Here is an 18543-nt window from a genome sequence, read left to right as displayed (position 1 = left end):
ATGTGTCCGGCGAACGTGGTAGCGTCGGTTTGTTTTAGCTTCGTCAGAAGGTTTCGCTCTTCAATTTCTTTGGAGATTTGTTACTGTTTTGCATTTTAAGAAAGTTAAAGTTGCGATAGCTATCTTATCATCCCGTGTGAGTTACGAAACTTTGAAACCTCATATCTCACGAACCTTATATTATATATAGATAAGTTTTATATTGTTTGAGAGCCAATCTAGGTCTTAGGAGACTAATAATAATTATGAGATGGAGATAAAATGTCGTGATTATCTTACAAAAATCGGCAAAATTGAAAAGCGTTAAATTTTTTTGAAAAGCTTTTGAATTGAATAAAAATAATAACAATAACTTCGATTTGTTCTTGATTTAACCTAATATGATATCGACACATTCGCAGAGGTTAAAGATAACTTTCGAATGGTACCATTAGATAGAATTTATCGTGCACCAGTAAAATTCTAAAAAGCTGTTTTATTCAATGTTCTCCAATTCTTCACATGTCCGCTGCGCCAACTTGAGTTAAACAATGACGTTCCCTAATCACTTCGTTACGCAATTATGTTGCAACGTAGCAGCTCTACGTTCTTCATAAAAAACACATATCGCTTTCCCTCGCAAGTGTATGGTGGCCCATCGTTGTCACGCGTAAAATTGAAAATAAAAATGAAAAATAAAATAAAAAACCGAAAATAAAAAAATAGTTGTGAAAAAACATAAAAATAATTAAAAAAAATAATTAAAAAAAAAAATTAAAAAAAAAAAATAAAAATAAAAACGAAAAAAAAAACATAAAAAAAAATTAAAAAAAAAAAAATTAAAAAAAAAAAAAAATTAAAAAAAAAAATAAAATAAAAATTGAATAAAAAAAAAATAAAAAGGTTGACAACGATGGTCCGCCTCGTGGCCCATCGTTGTCACGCGTTTTTATTTTTAGAAAATTTGCTTCTGCTTGGGACCAACGTTGTCAGGCCTAATCCTACGCGCACAAATGTGTTCCCTGGGTTTCCAACTCTACTGATTTTTTTGAGCAATATTCAATATGAAAATGTTCTATAAATTCTCCATGCTACAATGCTACAAGTTCAACAAGAAGTAATATATTTATAATAATGATAAGAGAATATAGAATTGAATACGAAAATTCGGAAAATTTGTTTTTACGTGTAGAAGGTAATTTAATTGGAGAATGCTGCTTAACTATTCAGTTGTCTGGACACTCGCGATGCCGGTACCGTACCGTCTTACCAAATACCGATAGTCGGTTATAGTCGCTTTGCGTCTGACCGTACCGGTAGCCATGCAATCACTCATGAAAGAATGGGAGATACGGATAGTCTCGTAGAATATAGACTACTGAAACACTCTCTGCGCCTGCCTCATACCGTACAGCCGTAACGTACCGATCCAGACAAATGATAAATCGCCCGTGCTCAACCATTTATTTCAATCCATACCTCGACTCACTATATTCTACTAGGATCGAGGTATGGATTGAAATAAATGGTAGAGCACGGGCGATTTATCATTTGTCTGGATCGGTACGTTACGGCTGTACGGTATGGGGCAGGCGCAGAGAGTGTTTCAGTAGTTTATATTCTACGAGACTATCCGTATCTCCCATTCTTTCATGAGTGATTGTATGGCTACCGGTACGGTCAGACGCAAAGCGACTATAACCGACTACCGGTATTTGGTAAGACGGTGCGGTACCGGCATCGCGAGTGTCCAGACAACTGAGTAGTTAAGCAGCATTCTCCAATTAAATTACCTTTTACACGTAAAAACAAATTTTCCGAATTTTCGTATTCAATTCTATATTCTCTTATCATTATTATAAATATATTACTTCTTGTTGAACTTGTAGCATGGAGAATTTTTAGAACATTTTCATATTGAATATTGCTCAAGAAAATCAGTAGTGAGTTGGAAACCCAGGGAACACATTTGTGCGCGTAGGATTATGCCTGACAACGTCGGTCCCAAGCAGAAGCAAATTTTCTGAAAATAAAAACGCGTGACAACGATGGGCCACGAGGCGGACCATCGTTGTCAACCTTTTTATTTTCTTTTTATTCAATTTTTTTTTTTTTTTTTCAATTTTTTTTTTTTTAATGTTTTTTTTTTTTTGTTTTTTTTTTCGTTTTTAGTTTTTTTTTTTTTTTCATTTTAATTTTTTTTATTTTTATTTTTTTTTTAATTATTTTTATGTTTTTTTACAACTATTTTTTTATTTTCGGTTTTTTATTTTATTTTTTATTTCTATTTTCAATTTTACGCGTGACAACGATGGGCCACCATACAAGTGTGAAACGTCATTAACTTAAAGCATATGTTTAAAGCAGGTACTCTTTGAACTCGTATTGTGATACCCGTTCACACCATGCCGATTGTTTGAAGCCTTCGTTTTACATTAATTATTCCAGAAGCTGATGAAATGCCAGAATTTCCTCGGCTTTTCTTGATTCAACGAGCTGTTGCAACAGTTGCTCCAAAAATTATAGAAAATAAACGATCTCATGGCTAGCACATTGTGCGGCCTAATGAATTTCATCGAAGCGTACAAGTTGTGTTGTACATTATAACGTACAAAATTCAAAGACCAGTCGCCGCGACTGGTGTTACAGCAGGGGCGGGCACCCATGGCTCACGAGCCACATATGGCTCTTTTGGTGACGGCATACGGCTCCCAGAAAAATCTAAGGCTAAGCTTACTATTAGTACCAGATCTCAAACTATAAAGTTATTGCCAAATTTGGCAGAACATTTACCAATACGTTTGAGAACACGCGCTCAACGTCTGTCTATGTCTTGATAAGAGAAATGCTAGACAGGCATTGTGACAAAACTATGGAATTCTGGAACATATTTTGTGACACCACGAAGCGATAAAATTGCGGAGCAATAAAAAATGCCTTCCGTCCGTTTGTACTGTTTATTTGTAATATTTAGCACCACGGATATGCCTAAAAGAAAGAAAAACGATGAGTATCGTCGATTTCAACATGTGTGCATTCGTTCAAGGCCCCAAGTGACAATATATCAGAAGTCACATTGAATGTATATTGAGACATTGTATGTGTTGACTTTTTAAGTAAAATTTTGAGACATGATTAAGGAAGGAAAAATGCAGTATGGCTCGCACGGAAATGCAATTAAATATATGTACCTTTATGGCTCTCTTGGCCAGAAAGGTTCCCGACCCCTGTGTTACAGTGTTAGTTCGATTCTTTCGCGTCGGAAAACGTAAAATATTTGCTAGGTGATCCAGCGACGCCATCATGTCTTTCATGTTCTCGTCGATAAAACTTAATTGTAATTTTAATGATATCCAACTGTGAAAAATTAGCATTGATGTTTCCGGCGGAACTCTATAAAGACGCGGGGTTCAAATTGTTTGTTTGTTTCTATGGAAAGTGTCAATCCCGGTGAATGACCCCACAATCATTAATAACTCTTTTTCGGTCTTACACAAATGACAAAAATTGATAGTTTTACCCAATATTTATGCCACCCATCCAAAAAAGCAAGCGCATTTTTGCGCGAAGTATAAACTAGATTTCGCGCCAATATTAATACCTTTCATAATATATGTTCGCCAGTTTCTTTTTAACAGATAAAGTTGACTGCTTGAAATATAATTTCCCATCTTGCCACAATGTCGCTTTTGAAATTTTGAAACGTTTTCTCAATTTAAGGTTAAATATTCAAGCAAAAATTTCACGTATTGATACATTTCAATATAATACCTTTTTTGCAAATATTATATAAACGAACAAACAAAACCTAACAACAGTCAGTGAAATCACATTTATTGGGCCATGGTATAGAAAAGCCTGCTTTATATAAATATTAAGTCCCCATCAGTGATTTCCCTACACCCCCCCTATAGGGGGTGAACACCCCCCCTAAAATTTCAAACACCCCCCCTAATTTGGAGGTGCGATTCCACACTGTAATTCCTAACTCAAGTATAATTGTATTCAAATATAACGCCTATGGCATATTCATCAGTGTAGATGAGGGGTTCCAAACCGCAGTCTGCGGGCCAATTACGGCTCGCGTGACGATTTAAAATGGCCCGCCGAACTTGAGTGAAATAGTTTAACCCTTCATGTGGTACCTTTTGAGTTTTAGATACCGTCTATTGTTACATCATTATCACAGTTTAAGCACGTTTATTTCGTAACAATTGAATTATACCGGTATCTTATGTATGGACCTTTCCCCGAGCATCAACTTCCTTGTTTACTTCGTGACATTGGCCAATCAGCAAAATGCAAAAAGCGACGTAACAATGCCCCCTTTTCGCATCCGCTCAGACACTTTTTTCACTCAGACAGATTTTCAAGCGTGGTTGTAAACATTACCTCGTTTTCGCGTTTTTGAACTCTATTCGCTAGTTTTCAGTTGTGTTTTGAAAACTTAAATATAAATCAGATAATTCAATGATCACTCTGTCTTCCTAGGAGTTTTAATTTAATTGCAGTAATAAAAATTAGTGTAGAAATAGCTGTGATAGACTAGCCTGAAATTCTTTACCGGTACCTTTAAAAAACAGATTGTTGTATGCAATGAATCATAATGATGGTTTGAAACATATACCCCATTTTACAGACGCCAACTTGCAAAAGCACTCTTAAAATAGCCCCGAAAATTTTGCAATGGTAAAGTATAGGAAGAATTTTCGGGGGTTAAAGGTCGGGGAAAAGTCCATACGTATTGGTATTAGGATTACACACTGCAGTATTTTAGATGTCAGCCGTATATTAAGAAAGCTTAATAATGTCACAAAACGAAAACTAGGCACCGAAAACAGACGTTTTTTAGATGAATGACAGCGTTTTTATTTCTCTATTGGAAAGAATCACAAATTTCAGCGATTTGTCTTCTTACCAACAAAATATTTCAGTTCTGAAGGAATACAACATTATGCGCCATTATGATCAGTTGACGCGCGTATTTCAAAATTTAATTCATTGCATAATTCATACAAAAGTCAAACAAACATGTTCGAAAAAATGTGAAATGTGTAACAAAACAAGTCATAAGTAGCCATTCATACAATGCCAGATGAGCTAGTAACTTTATTAGTCACTATCAGTTGCAAATTACTAGTAGTATATATTTACGTTTGAAATTCGTGCTTGTTATCTATTTCCCGGGAGTTCTATCAGCTAAATATTATAATTATTGATTTCATTACATAACAAACTGCGATGCTAGGTGTATCTAAAATCAAGCTTAGAGCCTATTTTGGTGCCTATTTCTCAAAATTTTCTCAGCCGTGCCGTCCCGCACTTTTCCTCGCTGCCCTTTTCTGGCCCTACAATTTTATTCTGCTGTGGATTTCGGTTCACCACAATCAATGTTCCCTCTAATTTTTGTAGTATGTGTGCGCCGAAATTTTGGTGTGTGCGCACTTTTCTGGAAATGACTAATATTTGTGCAAAAACCAATGAAGAAATTTGGGCGTTCTAACCGGGTAATAGGTGGGCTTATTAAGAAAATTCTGGTTATTCAATAAGTTTTTCTGTAGATTGTAAATGCTTTAGTGAAGGCTATATGTTATCAGTAGATAACAATGAACATACATGGAAAATAATAAATGAAATTGATTGTAACAGATGGTTTTATTTGAATTTTAATAAGGGGTGAAAAAAGAACAAAAGAACATTGTTACATTACATCGAAATACGTCTGTGCGCAGTAAATCTATGCGTGTGCGCAGCCTCTGAAAGCTGTGTGCGCGCGCACACGCGCACACCTTAGAGGGAACACTGCCGTCAATCAACTTGGGGGGGGGGGGGGCCTCTTGTACATTGTTTCTTAAATACATACCATTTTTTTTTAAGAATACAAATAGCCTAGTTTTATCTCAAATAGCAAATTATTTACCACCCCCTAAAATTCGAAACACCCCCCCTAAATGGAAAAGCTGGGGAAAATACTGGTCCCCATGGAGATGGGGTGTGCAACGCTTTTTAAACCAAGGAAAAATGATCGTTATCTACAGAAAACCGAATTTTCAGAATTAAACTTATTTATTATAACATCATCACGAAATTTTGCGACGCCCTAGCAGAATTGAAACTTCCACGGGATTAGGTGAACAAATTGCGCTATTGACGAAGTCTTTTTTCAAGGCGAGCGGTTGAATTAAAATCATTTTTAAAATTCAGGCATGGCCTTATGTTGGGGGAAACACGGTAGAAACATCGCACTTGCATAACAATGCATATTCTGATCGTTTGACCGATTTGCGTGCTTGCATAACAATGCCGGTTTTAAACGTTAAGCCATAGCGGTTCCGGAAAGCGATTTGCTAAGTGCGCCTTGAAACATATTATATTTATTCCAAATGTTTTATTGTTTCTTATTAAAGCAAATGATGTGTATATGAATCAAATTCATTTTACCGTTTTATATTATTTAATTTTTTGTTACGTTGTTACGTAATGCTTAATGCTGCAATTTCGTTGGCGCAGTTTATTCATTTGCTGAACCGATTTTATCGAACATGAGTCAGTTTTGAGCATTTTAAAGAAAAGCTGGGCAGAGTTAGGCTTACATGTTTATAAACCTCAAAAAGCATAAAGTACATATTAACGATGACAAACTCGTGTTTTATTTTGCGGCAGCATATTTTTTTAGTGGAGGTGCGTCATTAAATTTTTCCTTGATGATTTGGTGCCGCTGCAAACCGATGCTTTATGCTAAGTTTGATCAATAAGAGTGAACAATTCCGGATTAAGACCAGGTCGTCGGTGGGCAGACATCGTAATTTATCATTAGGCCTGCATAAACAAACATTGCGCCACGGCTGAACTTGCTATGCAGCAAGAAGCATTCGCACCCATTACATTGAATAATCTGAAAACAGATGTTTTTGTTATTGAGTAGCCCTATTAAAAGTTAAGAATTAGCTGTGTCAATAAAATATCAAAAATGCATATTTTGAACTGTTTAGCATTATTAGCGTGAACATGGGCCGCGAAAAATTTTAATATATTATAGGGGGCCGCGAGCTCAAAAGTTTGGGAAGCCCTGGTTTACACAAAACGTCTGAAATTGCGCAAATGCACCTGGTAGATAAAAGCAGGTTCGCAACCTTCAAAATCTTTCTTCTTAAGATATTAGGAGAAATAATAGGCATGTTTCAATAATTATGTGCGAACTTCTCATAAGGCGCCGTGTGAAATGGCCGAGGATAAAAAGATGGCCTCCATTGTTTGAGCGTCCATTGTCACATTCGTTTTGAAATAACAACGATGCTCATATTTCTATTGTAGTCTGGTGGTTTAATGTTTACTGTTCGACCGACAACGTCCTCGAGAACAAACTCGAAGAAACTGATATAACGCTTTCGTTATAAGTGAAAAATGTTCGTTAAATTCAAGTATCTTCACCCGACATCAAAGCGATACAGCTCGGTTTTAATGAAGTTGAGTAAAGAGTTTTAATATTCCGGTGTACGATGATATACTTGGGAGATAGTTGAACGATATGATAATAAAGAAAGAGACTATTTTAACGAAAGATATGAAATTTATGTACCCTTTAAATGCGATCTCAAAGAGACTAATTGTTCAAACTATTGGCAAACATTTGGATACTTACCACTGATAAAGTGCTTACCGCAAATGTAGACATTTGGGCCCGTTGGATTCCACGCGTTAGATAGATAGCTAGTTTATTTTGAAAACTCCATAACAGACATAAATTAAAGATGGAGAAGTCTGTAGCCTATAATTGATATTTTGACGTGGCCAGCATTGTTAAAACAGTATACACACAGAGAAAACAAAAATATCCAATAAATGAATGTTTAAAAACGTTGCGCATTAAGTATCTTGCACCGGTGCGTCAAGCAGTAGACAAAAATAATGTAACAAATAATGTAAACCTGTAGTCCCGGTAGCGCGTAGTATACCTGCAGTTTCCTGGTAACCGTTGGTCACGCATGAATGCGTCAGAATTACAGAATACACTGATAATATTTTTAATTCATAATTTACAATTTTCATTATTTAATTTCTAACATGAATGCAATGTTATGTCTTTAGCTAGAAATCCTATTACAATGTCTTGTTCGTCTATCTCTGCTTTATCGCATAGTCCCACGAAAAATCGGGGACAAATTCAGGTAAAAGGGGATTTCTTTATTTCAACTGTTTATTGTACAAGAACAATATTAAGTTACTTGTCTGCTTGTGCGGTACGTCGCAATTTTTTGATTTCAAGAATATCCCCCATATTAAAAGACATCAACTATTTTGTCCAAATTCTGTCAGAGTCAAATGTACTTTTACAGTTTTAATAGTGATAAGAGAATTTTTGAGAAATTTAATAAACCTTGAGTAAATTAAGCGTTCCTACCTAACAGACAGTTTTGCATATGCCAGTATGCCAATGTTTTGGTTTCCAAAAGTCTAAAAGCAGAAAAATCGAAAAAACGAAATCTTTTTTTAACCAGCAGTTTGTGGTAATTCAAATTTTCTTTGACTTCACAATTTTTATTGGAATCCAAAGCCATGGTAATACAGTAATAGAAAGTGAGCAATTCTGATAATACTGTAATACCAAACTACTGGACTGAATTTTTAGTATTCGTGTCCTTTTTCACCTGCAAGCTGTTTTAAGTGGTCAATATCGCATCACTGTCAAAAACTGTGTGTTTTCTCACTGTCATATTTATTTTTCAGATCATTTTGGGTCCAATGTTTTCTGGAAAATCGTAAGTTCAAAGGTTAAAGTTTATATTTCTATTTCAGTATCCCAGACTTCCCTGTATTGGGAAATTTGGTTGCGACTCTATTTTCTTATTAAGAATTAAGGCATTTAATTTTCATCGATAATTATTGTAATTAATATTTTTGACTGCATTGTTATTGCGGATAAGTTCAAACCAATCCAAATTTTTTTTAGGACTGAATTAATGAGAAGAATTCAGAGATATGAATATGCAAATCACGAATGTTTATTGATCAAATACGCTAAAGATTCACGTTACAGTGATGATTCCATTTCTACTCACGATAAGTATGTATTTGAGAGAGTATTATTAGTTTATTTAGAGTCAATTTTGTTCTGAGGACTACATTTGAGTTACCTCGGCTGTGAAATAGGAGGGAAACTTAAAATTGGCTCTCGGTTCTGGATTGAAAACAATGTGACTCCGAACTTCGAAAAAGTCAAATTTTGATAACCAAAACTATGGCACATGCTAACCGTCTTCCATAGACTTTTAAAAATGCCTGGTAAAATTAACAAGAAATCGTTAGAAACACCATTGATAGTTTGCAATCCTGACTTCATGGAATTCAGAATTTCGACTCCATTGGAAACGTGCTAAACTACAACTCCTACAATTTAATATTTATTGACATTCTGAGAAAATATTGAATGTATTATAAATTTACTTCACCAACATTCGACTGTTAAGTCTAACCTTAGTTGCTCTGGTAGCAGGGATGGCCAATTCGAATAAAGTATTCGAATGTATTCGAATATCTCGTCATTCGAATATCGGAATTAGCGTTTATAAGAATATCGGATTTTCGTGTGACGTTTCGACGCCGCGCTTTCAAGACGTTTCTATGAATGAAAACATTCTCGATAGAAACTTGAGCGCGATTGCTTTATCAGCGGACGAATTATTTAGGCCGTAAACGCCTTTACGCTTGTGTTATTTTCTCTAAAACGCAAGTATTCCACAAATTTGTTCCACGATAACGATGACAATTATCTATTTTTGTACTCGCACGGAATTGTGAATCCCGTGAATACGCTCATCGGCGGCGAGTTTCTAACGAAAACGCAAATTTTCTGATTGAAAAGAGGCAATTTAAAATACTGAAAATAAAACCGTAAACAAAGGATAGTATTTACAGGATAGTATTTACATATTTATCCCGGGGGAGAGGAAAGCCGATAAGACGGCTTATCCATATGGCGAACCACGACCTCTCGTCCGGTTACCATTCCAAGTCGGGTATGGGATTAGATTTACTGTATTGTTTGTTTTCGGAAGCATGGACTTGGTGGTGGAGGAAGCCGTAACCGACCAGCGGTTACGTGAACCTCGGCTGTGAAATAGGAGGGAAATATGTTCTATTGAAGCCCGCGACAGTTTAAAAAACGCCTTTCTAGGCGGTGAAAATTTCCAAATTATGTTTGGTCCGCGGAGTCAGTGTTACACATCTCAAATTTGCCGAATTCGCAAAATACGGATCAAAACAATATATTATCGGGCAGTTTACCACACATTTTTATTGGGGCTCCCGAAGTATGCGAACCAAGATGGCGGACATCGGAATGTAAAATGTGTACTAGGTTAGGGTTAGTCCATAATTTTATGTATAAATACTACGAGAGGCTCTTGGCTAGTCTTCGAACTGATAATAGGACTAAAATAAGGAAAACTTGAAAAAAATTATCGCCTAACCCTAACCTGTTACCAACCTGTTACCCATGTTACGTTCCGATGTCCGCCATCTTGGTTCGCATACTTCGGGAGCACCTTTTTATTTTTATGTCCGCAGATTGTCATGGTATATTAGAGTGGTGAGGATTTTATTTTGACGACGCAACCGCAGGTTAAATTGAAAACATTTAAATTAATAAAGCAAGACATTTTAAATATGCCCGTATCGGTCACGGATTCATCACTTTGCACAACAAAAAAATATATACGGTACCGGTACCGGTACCGGTATTCGTTGTAAAAGTCGGTTTTTTTAACAGGGGGAGTAATCGCGCGATATGTATTTTTAATTTCCTGCTAAACTTTATATGTATATAAATTGTATGAAATGAAGTTGTACTCTACATAATTCGATATAAGTTATTGAGATTTTTCTAACGGCGATAACGAGTAGGTGAGATTGCAAAAATACGTATTAAAATTAAATACATCAGGCAGTTTAACTCGTACTTTTAGGCCACAGATCGCTGTCGACCGAATAGTAATGTTTTTATTTTGACGTAAGAAGAAGCAACCGCGAGTCACATTGGACTCATAAAATTAATATATGAAGATATTTTAGGATTTCGTAGTTGTCATGGATTGAATATTTTACGTAACAGGATGATCATTATACGCTGAAAAGACGGAACGAGCGGGGATAGTATAGTTTAGTACCACAAGTACTTCCATTGGGCGTAGCATAACAATTTTTGCATATGTTATTCCTAATCCTCACTTGACTATGCCATCCAAAAATTACGTCACTATGACGTCACCATCACGCCATAGGGATTGCCAAAGTATAATTACGATCGCCCGAAATGGCATTTGCTAAAGCCGGCGATCTCTCTCCTATCGTGATCGTTGCGACGAGAAACGAGAGAAATAGCTTGCTCGATTTCGGGTTATCGTCTGCGCGTTTTGGACGACCAACCGCATACTTCGGTGGGCCTCATTACGCCACTGTGACGTCGGAATGACGTAATTTTTCGGTGACGTAGTCAGGTGGGGGTTAGGATTGACATATGCAAAAATTGTTGAGCCAGGCCAACTAGAAGAGGATGTGGTACTAAACTATACCAGACCCGAATCGCGGTGGCTGTTACATCCTAACTTATTGCTAATTTCAGATATAACGATATGCTACACATAATAACAATATGTGTCACATAAATTAATATACAAATATACTGGTAGGTAGTAGAATACTCTAGGCTTAAATATTAGAATTTGTAAAGGCATAATGGATATTCGATAGTTGTTGCTTGCTGCAGTTGCCTGTATTGCTAATGCATTTTATTACTCTCAGAAAATATACACAATCATCTGAATACAAATAGTATTTTTGTCAATAAACTTGACTTGTTGACTATTATCATAATATCATGGTACCAATGATAGAAAGCGTCAGACAACTCCTTGGCTATCTTTCCATATTATATGGTCATTTGTACTAAGTGTACAATTTTATTAAACTGACTGTGTCACAAGTTGCTATTATTCTTATTGATAGCTCTAAACTATCAATTACTTTGTGTACATATACTGTTGGTTTGTGGCTTTATTCTGGTATTACCATTGAAGCTTATTCCCTATTTTACTGGGTTTTAATAAACTTAAAAAATAATGTGTTTTCGATTTTAGAATGTATTCGGAATAGTTTAGTATTCGGAAATGGCCATCCCTGTCTGGTACTTTATAATTTTCACAACCTTCCACTTCTAGACGCATGCTATCTGCTGTAAAAACTAAAGTTTTATCAGAAGTTTCTATTCCATCGGATTGTTCAGTAATCGGAATTGATGAAGGACAATTTGTAAGTATTTTGAATTCCTCCGGCTCTGATGCAGGAACATATCTATAATTGTTTCCGAAACGAATCTTATTTTTCAATGGCTTATTGACTCGATACAAACACAACATGATATAGGATAGGATTCACATATTTATCCCGGGGGAGAGAAAAAACGATGAGACGGCTCAAAAATATGGCGAACCACGACCTCTCAGCCGGTTATTATTCCATGTCGGATATGTGATTTGTTAGCCAGAATCAACGCAGGGTAATCAGAGGTGCGTTGGCGAGTTTATTTCTATCGCTTAGCACGATGCGCCACACTGCTGAGCGTTATGTAGAATTGAAACAAGGCTGGGGAGCTGGTTCGAAATCACAGACTCTAATCCGGGCTTCCCAGCCCTGGAATGACAGTATTAAATATATTTTCAAAACAGAATAAGCTAAATTAAACATTGTTTTCATTACATTTTGTAAAAGTGCGTAACTATAAACTTGAGTCTCATTTTTTCGCAGTTTTAAAATTGGAAATATGTATTTTCTATTAATTCTGCTAAACGTTTTAATTTTATTTAGTTTCCAGGCATTGTTGAATTCTGTGAAACCATGGCTAACAATGGTGTGAAGGTTGTTGTTGCTGCATTAGATGGTACTTTTGCAAGAAAGGTGAGAATAGCATCCTTATATGAGTAATTTGCCATTAGTTGTTTTAGCTATTTAAGGGTGATTTTGGAACATGATGAATTGTGTGCTTTTCCTCAGGTGGATAATGTTAGTTTCATATATAATTAGCTTGATGGTGGTAATATGGCCATGGTTGGCCATGCCTCACTGCAGGATAAATATAAAAATTCCATTCTATAATACTGTTTGAATTTTAATCAATACCAAACAATAAATTGAAAGGCATGCCAGGTCAAAATCAGTTACCACCAGTATATTGTATTTCCTATTTCCAGGAATTTGGATCCGTTTTGTCATTAATACCTCTAGCAGAAAGTGTTGTCAAACTTAATGCAGTATGTATGATGTGTTATGGTGAAGCTGCTTTCACAAAAAGAATCGGCTGTGAAACTCAGGTCTGACTTTTTATTCTTCAGATAATGGTTCTATAAAATTGAAACGATGCTGTCCTCTCAAAGCGCATACAAATATTGTTATGTATGTCATTCTCTATTTGAATGTTGTAATTTGTGATGCAATTTCTGAGACTAGCATTTATTTTTACTTTACACTCAATTTATAACAGATTGGACTTGAGTCGATTTGAATTTAATTAAAAAGTCATTTATAGAGATTTAAACTACCTTTTTCATTTTAATACCATAGTTTCAATATAGTATATATATTTTGAGAATAATTAAAACAATTGTTAGATTAATTTAGAATGCATATTTGTGGGACAAAACCAAACATCAGGGCTTTAGAGCCGAGACGAGACTCTGGCTTTTGATTGCCTTTGACTTCAACTCCCAAATAAAGAGAGGAAAATTTAGACCACAACAAGTTTGGCATATGGAAGTCTTCTTTAATTGTCTGTTGAGAATGTCTAAATAACTACCAGTATGTTTTTTAGTTTGTGTTGAAAATTTTAAAATTGTTCATCACCATCCGAAGTCCGAAGTACTTTTTTTACTGTGGCTTCCAACTCTAGTAGTTTTAAAATATGACTCCGGCTTCAAATATCAATAAAACAATGCCAAACTCGGACTTCACAAGTCACAACCCCGCCCAATATTACTTGTTAAAATGGCAGCTAATTGCTAAGATCAATGAATAGGGATGACGCGGTGGCCTAGCAGTGAAATCGTCAGATTCAACTGTGTTGGCATTGCGAAAAACATATCTTGGGCTTGAATCACATGCACCCCACCCAGGGAAACCAGAAAAACTGATGTCCTTTCAAATAGAATAGAAATGACTCTTAACATATTTTGAGATATGAGAAGGCTGTTCAAAAACAAATATTTTTTTGATTCGAACCAAATAATTTCTCGAATCGAATGGAACAATCGAATATTATTGTTCAATTATTAATATGTCTCTATTGTACAATGAAAACTTCCTCATTTGATATTGTGGTAACGCATGCATGCCAATGAATGATTGTGACACCTTTTTATAGCAAAATGAAGGCGATAGAAATATTGGAAACCAATTATGAGAGAGGCGAGACAGGAGTCGCCTAAGCACGAAGCACCACCACTTGCCCAGTTAAAAACGCTGTGGTCAATAAAAAGGTGGTCAATAGGCTTTTTCCGCTTTATTGTGTACCTCATTTTAGCAATTCACAAATCAGCCGCAAACTGATTTGAATAATTTGCGAATATTCGGTTCGCTTGGACAGCGGTATTAAGAGGCTGCTTGTATAGCGCCATGTTTGGAGTGCAAAGCGTGAATGAGCATTGTATAAAAAGTCAAAATAGACATCTTTATTTCTAAAGTCCAGAAGGCTTTTGAATATTATCTCTATTACAGGTCGAACTCATAGGAGGGTCTGATAAGTACATGGCTGTTTGTCGTGATTGTCACAAACAAGATCATAAAGAAGCGGACACCACTCCCGGAACTCGATCTTAACAAACAGCAAGACACAACGCCAGAAACAAACACTGTTGACGGACATCGGAAAATTTCTATCCCACGACAATTGCTGCTTTTCACAAAAAGTTGAAATTGTCCAATTATGGTCAGAAAACTATGACAGCCTGTTATATTTCTAATACAGTGATACCTCGGTGGTCCGACGACTCGATGCTGTAGCACCTCGGCTCTAGTTAAAAATGCTGCGGTACTTGAACACAAATTCAGTGCTCGAACACCGAAGCGTGCCGTCAAGTGAATTTAAATAATTATTGTTGTTGAGGTACATGTTTTGTTAATATTTTTGGTAGTGAGAACAAATTAATATACCGTATTTCCTGGCGAATAAGTCGCTTTTCTGGACCCAAATTTTTGGCCTGATTTTGGGGGGTTTGTCTTATTAGACGAGTATGGTAATTTTCATTTTTTTTTTGGTGTAGCTTTATTCAATTCAGACCATAAAATACCTTCAGATTCAGATGTTGATGCGATTTTACTACCCGTCTTATTGGCAGGTTATATTTGCCGGGAAATACAGTAACTGCCATTGTTTCTCATGGCAAAAAAGTTTCGGTAGTCGAACACCAGTTCTGAACGAGTTATGTTCGACTAACGACTCAGGAACGAGGTATCACTGTATTTCCGGAAATATTTAATAATAACAATCAAAGAGACCATGTGTGTATGATGTAGAATTTATAAGCTCATAATATTATCATGTAAGTACTTGGATTGAATTTTATATTTTTATCCTATTCCAGCTAGAGGTCAAAGTTTATAACATGAAGCAGGAAGTAGTAAAATATCCTATTTCCTGATTAATTGTACTTTGGTACCATGTCTCCAATATCGACTAGTCTGTCTTAGCTGCTTTTAGCTTAATTCTCGATGAATAATTTGTATGTTTTGACTATGCACTGTATTCCGCTGCCACTTTAGAAATGTCTATTTCGCATTAAGTTAGGAGCTTCAGTGCTTGCAATTCCTCTTTAAATAATATTGATCCTACATGTAATTAGATTTGATGTTCCAGCAGTCAATTTATGGCCCACTCGTCCCAAAACTTAAATTTGATATTCATTCATGGGAGAGGAAAGCTTATATAGGTTGATTGTCAAATTGCCAGTCCAACTCAGTTATAGGAATTTGCCTGAATATATATATATTTTTGTTATATATATATGATGCCATTTTTTTTTTCACCCTGTATATATCAACCAATAATCAGAACTTTGGTACAAGTGGCAAGATGACACATTTTTGAGACGCCACTGTCAAGTGAATTAATTGTTCGATGCATGGATTAAATAAATAGATGTTTTGCTTTGCTCTTCTGCTAGCTGCTATCTCTTTTATTTGTCTCTATATATAACATCTATTATCAAAATTTGATTTCGTTCTCTCAGTGTTCGTAGCTGGGTGTAGATTGCAGATTTCCACAATCCTGGATAGTATAGAGCAGGTATAGGGGAGTTTGGATTATCAGCAATATTTCATTTCGTAGCTTGGAACCCAGGGGACTCTTGAAACGTCCTCCGGCGAATTTAGAACCCCCCTCCCTTTGAAAATTCATGGCGTAGCTTAGCCCCCGCCTGCTATAGCCGCACATCTTTCATATACCAGTGTACAAGCAAAATCTGACCTTATTCCATAGATCAATTTATTGTTAACGGCCATTCCCGTCACGCCGACGAGATAAAAATTAAAAACTGCAAAGACATTTTAGTACATGATACTAAAATCTGACATTACAAGAGAAAAGATTATTTTAAAAAACCCATGAATATTATCCAATATGCAAAAGCAAATATAATTATCAAACTGAGGGAATAAATGATTATTTTAACAAAATCACTGGAGCAATTGGAAATTTATATTCCCACAGAGTTTTTCAATTATCCCAAGGAAATGCCATCTAATATCAACGAAATATTCAGACGAAAGGAATTACCTACCTTCAAATGAATGTCACATAGATTCAATTAAAAGTAAAACGCAAAAATTGCACAGCATCGAACAATTTCATATGACACATGATAATTACTAGAAAGCTAATAAAAAATAGCTGTGTGCGCCCTTTTTCGGTCCTGGCAAAGTCTATTAGACCATATTGTACGAAGCGAATGGCACAATAAAGTGGAAACAAATCCTAATTCTAGTTATATATTGTAAAATTCTAAAAAGGTGTAAAAAGGACTTCCAAATTATAAAACGTGCGCCGTAAAGAGATTTTTTGTCGTTAAAAAATTTCGTAAAAACGAGTCCGTAATCCTGGTCATGATGGTAAAAGAAAAAAAAAAGTGTCAAACAACAAAAAAATACTATAATAACGAAAAAGAATAATTTGGAAAGCAGCAAGAAAAAAAGATACGACCACCAAGCCATCAGTTTTTGTGTAAAAATTAGGAAAAAGTAAAAATCAAATGCAATGTACAATAGAGGCTTGTTTTGGCAAGTAAAATCAACCAACGATCTGCCCACAAGTAATTTTTTTTATATCGGAAATATTTTCCAGAACATAATTATCGTATCAATCAAAAGTCTGCTGCATAAGAAATGTCCAGCTCAAAATAGAACATGCAATAGCAAATTTTGTTTTACAATCTCGAAATGTGTAAACCAATAAGCATAGGATCCCAGTAGAGAGGAAAGTTGATAAGACGGCTTGATCATATGGCGAAGCACAGAATCTTATCCGGTTAGGAAAAAAATGACCAGTCATTTGTTTCAGATATATAGACTTGATCCAGGAATAACGTACCAACATTAAAATACCCAGAAATTGTAGTTACCAAGTTGAGAATGACCCCTAATGTGTTCTACGCCCCAAAATCCATTGTGTATGAGAATATTCATTGTCATTTTTTTTCCTCAAAACCAAATTGTCTGTTGAGTGAAAAAAATGATTGACACACTGCTCGACGTGTCCGTATCGGCCTACATCTCATAAACTTGTCTCGCAAAACCCAAGTCGCTTTAAGCAAACTCATGGTCATGTTTCGTTGTTTTCAGCAGTTGGGCTGTCCTCCTGATCCATTGGTTCTTCTTTGATTGCGTTAGAAGCATTTTGATTTTCCGATGATTGCGACATATTACGTGATACGCCGGACGTAACGAAAGCAGTGCTTGGTATGGGTGACGCTGCAGGAGATTCTGATGACGGTGATGAGAGTCCCACAACATCGAGTGGAGAAGATTCCGCACTCATTGCTTCCTCACGATTTTGTCCATGCATTTCGTCAGCTTCGTCGGTGACTATTGTCAGTTTCGGTTCTTTTTCGTGTTCCGGCATCAAATCTCGTTTCGGACTTTTTGACGCTTGTGATCTGGTTAGAACCTCTCGTAACTTTGCTAAAACCGAATGCAGAATTATTTTATTAGATTAATTTTCTATGACAAATATAACTAATTTCATAATTTTGGGACTTGCAAACACAAATGCATATTCATACAATTCTAATTTCTCAGGAAATATTCCCCAAATTCAAGAACTTTTTGTAACGAATATAACAAAGTTTGTATTTGAAATTCATTTATTATACATTTTTGATGTGTGTGTACCAGGTTGGGGTTAGGCCATAATTTTATTCCGATTTTTATTATTTTAGTTCTATTAATAAAAGTTCGGGGACTGTCTGTGTTAGTCAATTGAATATACCCCCTGCCCATAAGATTCAGTCCCTTTACACAACTTGA

The 18543-nt window shown here is 35.8% G+C and overlaps 2 protein-coding genes across 6 annotated transcripts in view; one reads left to right on the top strand and one right to left on the bottom strand.

Annotated features, from left to right (window-relative positions):
- Window positions 1-7969: 7969 nt before the first annotated feature.
- Window positions 7970-16239, top strand: LOC144422236 (thymidine kinase, cytosolic-like). The gene is made up of 7 exons (XM_078112225.1): window positions 7970-8147; window positions 8707-8738; window positions 8930-9043; window positions 12195-12285; window positions 12841-12930; window positions 13224-13343; window positions 14743-16239. Exons 1-7 carry the CDS (start codon window positions 8058-8060, stop codon window positions 14842-14844), a joined length of 639 nt encoding a protein of 212 aa, XP_077968351.1. The 5' UTR covers window positions 7970-8057; the 3' UTR covers window positions 14845-16239.
- A 318-nt stretch (window positions 16240-16557) lies between these two features.
- Window positions 16558-18543, bottom strand: part of LOC120342523 (histone deacetylase 4-like) — a 42133-nt gene continuing 40147 nt past the window's right edge. For all 5 annotated transcript variants that reach the window (XM_039411413.2, XM_039411396.2, XM_039411404.2 and 2 more), the window contains one exon: window positions 16558-18198. In XM_039411413.2, the coding sequence (XP_039267347.2) occupies window positions 17840-18198 (359 nt within the window). In that variant the 3' untranslated portion in view covers window positions 16558-17839. The remainder of the gene's footprint in view (window positions 18199-18543) is intronic.

This window comes from Styela clava, chromosome 1 (assembly GCF_964204865.1).
Source record: "Styela clava chromosome 1, kaStyClav1.hap1.2, whole genome shotgun sequence".
Lineage (NCBI taxonomy): Eukaryota > Metazoa > Chordata > Ascidiacea > Stolidobranchia > Styelidae > Styela > Styela clava.
Note: the sequence above shows the minus strand (reverse complement) of the source record. Positions and strands in the feature narration are given on the sequence as shown.

Coding starts and splice junctions, on each gene's coding strand:
- LOC144422236 (XM_078112225.1), top strand. CDS start 8,058: ATGTCTTTAGCTAGAAATCCTATTACAATGTCTTGTTCGTCTATCTCT. Junction 8,148..8,706: donor AAAATCGGGGACAAATTCAG/GTAAAAGGGGAT, acceptor TTTATTTTTCAG/ATCATTTTGGGTCCAATGTT. Junction 8,739..8,929: donor CCAATGTTTTCTGGAAAATC/GTAAGTTCAAAG, acceptor AATTTTTTTTAG/GACTGAATTAATGAGAAGAA.